Source organism: Pteropus alecto, unplaced genomic scaffold (assembly GCF_000325575.1).
Source record: "Pteropus alecto unplaced genomic scaffold, ASM32557v1 scaffold25, whole genome shotgun sequence".
Classification (NCBI taxonomy): domain Eukaryota; kingdom Metazoa; phylum Chordata; class Mammalia; order Chiroptera; family Pteropodidae; genus Pteropus; species Pteropus alecto.
Window position 1 is genome coordinate 35401413 of NW_006441955.1, and position 7429 is coordinate 35408841.

Genomic DNA, 7429 nt, shown 5'->3' on the forward strand with positions numbered 1-7429 from the left:
TCCCAAGGCTGTCCATCCTGTCTCTTGGTCTTGGCTTGTTTCTTAAGCCACCTGGAAGGGAGAGGGCGGCCCAAAGCCATCTATCCTGTCTCCTGTGGCTTGTTTCTCAAATATTTTTTAAAATGTCTGCATTACCCTGGTTTTATTTCTACCTTTAATTTACTCATTCATCAAACAAACATTTCTATGTGTTCTTTTGTTCTTATTTATTTCAGATTGTGGCACTCTTAGAAGCTGGGTTGGGCCAAAGGCAGACAGATGGCGGAAAGTGCTGGAAATGAAAAAACAAAATGGACAACCACCATTATTATTAGCTCAACTCTTAAGGTAAAGAGGCATTTGGAACATTGGTCTTTAATTTAAAAATTAAAATAAATAGAACAATTTTTAAAAAGATTCTTAGCTTGATTATCCAAAGTTGTGTGGATCAGCAATTATATCAGCTAAATGTATTTTAAAGATAAATTATAAACTTTACTACATCCATATTCAACATCCTGCTTCTCTAAATATTTGAAGGTTGGAAATTTTCTGAAGTCCTTTTTCTTTTTTCCTCAGCCTGTTCTAATAGAGATGTTAAAGAATTCCAGAAATAGTAAAGCATATGCACATAAATATTACTTAAGGTTTTTTGAGAGATGAACAGAAACTAATCTGTCTAGTCTTAGTGGCACTGGGAGGTAGTTTAATTGTCATTTCTTGATGCTTACTTATCTTTCCTCTCTGACTGCTTTTCAGATTTGGGCACTATAGTTTAATGTATGAATTTCTTTTTACTTTTTGAGACTTCATAAATCTGTGAATTGGTGTCATTTATCAAGTTCTTATTCATCATCTCCTTTAATACTGCCTCTGTGTTATTCTTTCACTCCTTCCCCTCTTAACTCCTATTACACGTGTGTTAGATTGTCTCACAATATTTCCATACATTTCGACTTCTCTTTCATCTTTCCTGTGTGTTTGGGCTGCTATCTAGGTAATTTCATCAATTCTATCTTTCATGTCAGTATTTCTCTCTTTACTCTGTTAAACTTATCCATTGAGAGTATTCTCCTTTTTCATTTTGTTTATTTTATTTTATTTTTACTTTTTTCAAATTATGAAATATACATAGAGAAGGGTACATAAAATATATATAGAAACAATTTAATAGACTTATTATAAAGAGAATACTCTGTAGCCAATCCGATCAACAAAAAGGACATTACTAAGTCCCTTTTCCCTCAGGACTTTTATTAATTATATCACTGATAAAATACTAATTATATTAGATACTTAAAACTTTTTTTATGTCAAATTGAAGAAGTACCTAATACAAAGACCCCCTGTCTGGAAGAACTGTCATGAAGAATGTGACATAAAGGAGCTATGTCAGGGTAGAATATAGGGTTAATTCAAGCATAGCCCTTCCACATACTCGGAAGATAAAAAGGGCTGCTGACCAAGGATACAGTGAACAAAGGACTTGCTGGGCAATACCTGCTCCCAAAGACTTTTTCTGCTGTTCCCATGGGCACTGTATGCTCCTTTGGCCGTTCCGTAGACATCATCTGCCTGCTCTGCTCTAGAAAGTGGATGGTCCGTCCTCAAAAACACTATCTGCTCCTGTAACTAAGCAGCACATTTTGCTCTCGCTTGCTTGAGAAGGCAGTTATTCCCCTAATGAACTAGTTTTGCCAAGGAGCAAGGTCACGGGATGATGCGGCAGCTGATTCCAGGACCAGACACGCAGTTCCTCTTGCCTTCCCTCCACATAGCCTGAGAGAAAAAAAAAACCCAGCTGAAAAGACAGGATAGGTGGCCTTGGCCACCCCCACTCCCTTAGTTTCCATGACTAATCAGTGCTCCCAAGACACTCCGGGAGCCAGGCTTTTGGAGCATTAGCCCACCTGTGTCTCTGGTAGTTGCAACCCTCTCATAAATGTTTATTCTATTTAGCTCAACTCCTGTGTTAGCCGTCAGTCTTTTGGCTGTGAGTGGTACATGTCTCAGAAGCCCCAGACTCAGTACCCTCCTGTTTCAAAGTGTGTATAACAATTTTTCTATAGACATAATTCTCACATTTATTTTAATATTAATTACACAATTGTGGATTCAGTGTTCATTTAGAGTTTTCATGTAAAAGATAGGTCTTTCCAACACCTCACTTTATTAATGATCCATCAGATAAGCATCAGGCATAGATGAAAGGTTCTTTCTCTGGAGGAGCCAAAATCGTCAGACATGGTTTGACATGATAAAGTTTGCCAAACTTTGTTCTAGATGAACTTCAGAATCACATTAAATTAAAAAAAAAAAATTCCATTACACTTGATTTGAGTTGAACTAACATTAAATTAGAGGAAATTTTTTTTCCCATCTCATGAACACATACGATATCATTGTATTTCTTTATCAAGTCTTTATTTTCTCAGGTATATTTAAAATTTTTTTTCTTAATATTGTTTCTATTTCTTTTTCAGTACCTAGATAGTTGATGTTTTTGTTACTATTATGAAATATTATTTTCCCCCATGTTTTCAGTCTATAATAGAGGAACTATTAAGTGTATGGTAATTTATATTTGGTCACTTTACTGAATTTTCATAATACATTACCAGTTGATTCTGTTGGATTTTCAAGGTAGCAGTCATAATTTGCACTTGATGAGAATTTCTGACAGCTATATCTGTTATTTTTATTTCATGACCTTTTGCCATGACCAGAGTGTCCAAAACAGTGTTTCTGATTTTAATGGAAATACCTTCAGTGTTTTATTATTTACAATGTTACCTGTTGCTATAAAATAACATTTATTATGTTAATATTGATCTAAGCTTAATTCATAAAATTTTTTTCTTTTAATCGGAAATAAGTGTACATTTTTCAAATGCATTGTATTTGTATCTATTGAGAAGAGCCTAAATGACTAATCTTTGCATTTTTTTCATTAAACTAGTTGATCATTGTGGATTTTTCTTTCATATTCTCTTAAACTTTGGTTTGCCAATATTTTGTTTTTGGATTGTTTATTAAATATTGGGCTGTGGTTTTTCTCTTTTCATGCTTTTTTTCTTTGTAGGGAGTAGGGGAGGTTTTTTTCATTTTTTAAAAATTCCTTTTTTTATCTAGGAAGTTTATGTAGTATAGAAATTATTCTTTAAATATAAAGGAGCTTTTCTATTAAATTTCTATGCTGCTAATATTTTAAGAAATGTAGAAAAATTGTGGTTTTTATGGTTTTTGCTCTATTAGGTTTTATGCTATGTTGTGAGTCTGTTTCACAAATGATACTTTTTCAAAAAAATTACCCTTTTCATAGAGGTCATTAAATTCATTAAGTTGAACTTTATGAAACTGCCATTTCTGTGATTTAAATTTCATATTGGCATTCTTTTAATTTTCTAATAAACTGTATCAGTTATTAAGTGTCCCTTTTCATTTGTTTTTATTTATATTTCTTTTCTTATGAATAGATTTTTCTAGGCAGAACACTAGTTTTACAGAATATTAATAGATGTTACATATGTAGGTAGAAGTATTGTGATGGATTTTATTTGGAATGCCGGTATAAAAAAGTTAGACAAGTTTTTTTGCTGCACTCCTCTTCAGAGCCTTTGCTTGCTCAAATGCATTATAATTTCCCTAAAGAAGACAAAATAGTATTCAGTGTTTCTCAATCTTACAGAGTATGGAATGTCATTTAATATCTTGTGGGGCAAATATTCCATGAAAAAGACTTTGGAAAATCTAGTCTTAGCTCCAGGTTATTTTGAAAAATTAACTATTCAATTTACCTATTTTTTTTTTCTGCATTCAGTACTTTCTAACTTTACTTTTATTATTTTCTTCTGTTATTTGTATTATAATTCTTTTAGTTGCTCCCCTTACACACACACTGATAGATAGGATTGAAATTCATTAGCATGACATGTTGGGTCCTCATGATCTGTCAGCAGTTACTCCTAACACTGTCCCCAATTAACTGACTCAAATGCACCTTACACACTTAACATATAAAGATCATACTTTAAGTTCTGAATGCCTTTGCCTATATTTCTTTTACTGTCCATGCTGTACATTTGTCTTCTTCCTTCACTTGCCTGATTAACAAACTGCTTTCCACTTTAAAGCTTTGACTCAAATTTTATGACACTTTCCTGACTCTTTCACATTTGTTACACCCTTTTATATAGTTTCTGGTTCTTTGCCAAAATTATAAACTTTGTCTTTTATCTTCTTGAACATAGTAAATATCTATTTTAAGGCATATATCTGATAACTTCACTCTCTGTATACCCTGTAAATCTGTTTCTACTTCCTGATGTTTGTGATGATTCTCTTTCATGTAATCTTGTTTCTTTGTATGTCTGATTATGTTTTTTTATGTTGTCTTTTTTTTCCATTATTTTAAAGCTTTATTGAAATGTAATAGACAATTAGTTGCTCCTATTTACATTGTACAATTCAATTAGTTTTTTTTCAATTGTTGGCATACAATAATATTTTAGTTTCAGTTGTATAGCATAGTGATTAGAGATCTGTATGACTCACAAAGTGAACACTCCACTAAATCTAACACCCCTTTTCCCTCTTATATATTTATTACAACATTGTTGACTACTTTCCTTATGCTATTTCTCCACTTTATATCTCCATGACAATTTTGTAACTATCCATTTGTACTTCTTAATCCCTTTGCCATTTTCCACCAGTCTCGTCTAGTAGCCCTCAAAATATTCTCTGTATCTATGAGTTTGTTTCTGTATTTTTTGTGGTTGTTTATTTTGTTCTTTAGATTCCACATGTATGTGAAATTATGCGGCATATGTCTTTATCTGACTTACTCTATTCAGCACAATACCACTTAGGTCCATCATGTAATATCTTTTTGCATCCCCTTCCTTTTAGTTTGTATGTGTCTTTTAATCTGAAGTGAGTCTCTTGTAGGCAGCATATGTAAGGGTCTTGTTTTCTTATCCATTCAGCCATATTATCTTTTGGTTGGAGCACTTAATCTTTTCCATTTGAGATATTTGTTAATAGATATATAGTTATTGCCATTCTTTATTCATGATTTTGATACATATTTTTTCATCTTAAAGAAGTCAGTCCCTCCAACATTTCCTGTAATAATGGCTTGGTATTGATGAATTCCTTTAGCTTGTTTTTGTCTGGGAAGCTATCTGTCCTTTGACTCCAAATGATAGCTTTGCTGGATAAAGTAATCTTGTTTGTAGATCTTGGGTTTTCATCACTTTGAATATTTTGTGCCAAGCCCTTCTGTCTTACAAAATTTCTGTTGAGAAATCAGCTGCCAGTCTTATGGGTATTCCCTTGTAGGTAATTAACTGCTTTTCTCTTGCTGCTTTTAACCTTTGGCATTTTAATGTTGACGTGTCTTGGTGTGGGCCTCTTTGGGTTCATCTTTTTTGGGACTCTCCGAACTTCCTAGGGTTGTATGTCTTATTTTCTTCACCAGGTTAGGAAAGTTTTTCACCATTATTTCTTCAAATAGGTTTCAACTTCTTACTCTCTCTTCTCTTTCTGGTACCCCTGTAATGTAAATGTTGTTATGTTTGATGTTGTCTCATAGGCTCCTTAAATCTTCATTATTTTTTATTCTTTTTTCTTGCTGCTATTCTGATTGGGTGTCTTCCACTATCCTATCCTCTATGTCAGTGATATGATCCTTCACTTCACACACACTGTTGATTCTCTCTAAATATACTCTTCATCTTAGATATTGTATTCTTCATTTCTTACTGGTTCCTTTTATAATTTCCATTTTTATGTTTTTTATCTCTTTGTTAAAGTTCTCACTGAGTTCATCTACACTTCCTCTAGGTTCATTGAGCATCTTTATAACCAATGTTTTGAACTCTTGCGTCAGGTTGATTGCTTGACTCCATTTTTCCTGGATATCTGTTGTGTTCTTTCATATAGGACATGTTTCTTTGTCTTCCCATTTTGTCTGCCTTTATATGTCTGTTTCAATGTACTAAGCAAAGCTCCTAAGTCTCCTAGTCTTATTAGCATGGGTTTGTATAGTAGGTGTCCAGCAGCACAGAGCAGGCCAAGTTTAGCCCTAGCTTATGCCCCTCCGGGGCCACCTGTTAAGATTCAGCAAGCAGTCCACAGATGCTGTGCTTATAGTTGCCTCAAGAGGCCACGCCAGAAACCAAAGCCAGGTACCACGAGTGTAGGGCTTGGAGCTGCTCAGCAAGGGGCACAGGGCATGCTGAGGACACTATTGGGTGTGGCTTGGGTAGGGCTACAAGGTGGAAGAGGTAGAGTTTTAGGGAATCCTGTGGGCAGAGTGGCCTCTGTTATTCAATTTGATGACGTCTCAGCTATGACGGCACCTGCGTCCACATTCTGGGAGTGGGGAGGGCTGAACAGAGGAACAATGGATACTGCGGGCACTTCTGCCCAGGAGAGAGCCTCACCTCTGGCTCTCGCTCTGACAACTCAGTGTCCGCCTGTAAGTCTCAGCTGCTTGGGACTGGGCAGCCTTGCATCTCTGCCCCCTCTTACGTCCTGCCATTGCAGGGTCGTTTCTTATTTCTGTTCATCCAGACCCCAGATGACTCTGCTTGCTGTTTGCTCCGTGTTTCCATCACAAGTCTGGTGTTATCACAAGAGATGTACAGAATCTCTACCATCTCCACCATCTTGCCTGGTTCTTGTCTGATTACTTTTTATTGTGTGATGGAATTTATATTTGAAATATTGTTTCTAGAAATAATTTGAGGCTTAAAGTAGTGTCCTGTTCCTCTAGAGAAGTCTTAATTCTGCAAGAGAATTAAATCTCTAATATCCTAAGTAGAGTTGCCAGATAAAGTACAGGACACTCAGTTAAATTTGAGTTTCAGATAAACTATGAATTTAGTGTAAGTACATCCCAAATATTGCATGGGACATACGTATGCTAAAAAATTATGTTGTTTATTTGAAATTCAAATTTAACTGTGTGTTCTGTATTTTTATTTGCTAATCTGGCAACCCAAGCTCTAAGGTGTCTGTTGTATATAATAAATGAACTTATTTCCTGTGCATCTAGAATAATACTTGTTATAGGAGAATTATGAAAATTGCCACCCAAATCACTTTCTTTGTTTTGTAGTTCAAATGAGGAGACCTCATTGAAAAAGATTGCTCTAAGGAGTGCTTCTGTAAGGTTCTTGGGAACACTAGTAATACAGTATCACCTTAATACAATTTCAGGGATTGAAATGATTTGAAGTTAGGCTGCAGTCCCTGTGAGATGTGTTCTACTTTTGTCAAAAGCTCCATTTAGCCTCTCATCTTTCTTTTCCTGAATTGGCAGATAGATGCCCTCAGGAGAAAAATGGCCTAAATGCTGGTTGTATATCTTTGAGTTTCTGTATAGATCTTGGCGTTATAATTTTTTACTATCTGGCTAGCTCTCTGATGCATTAAAAAGACT

The 7429-nt window shown here is 34.9% G+C and overlaps 1 protein-coding gene across 1 annotated transcript in view; it reads left to right on the forward strand.

Annotated features, from left to right (window-relative positions):
* Positions 1–215: 215 nt before the first annotated feature.
* Positions 216–7429, forward strand: part of CUNH1orf146 (chromosome unknown C1orf146 homolog) — an 11039-nt gene continuing 3825 nt past the window's right edge. Inside the window, exon 1 of the mRNA XM_006919407.1 lies at positions 216–327. Within this exon, the coding sequence (XP_006919469.1) occupies positions 259–327 (69 nt within the window). The 5' untranslated portion in view covers positions 216–258. The remainder of the gene's footprint in view (positions 328–7429) is intronic.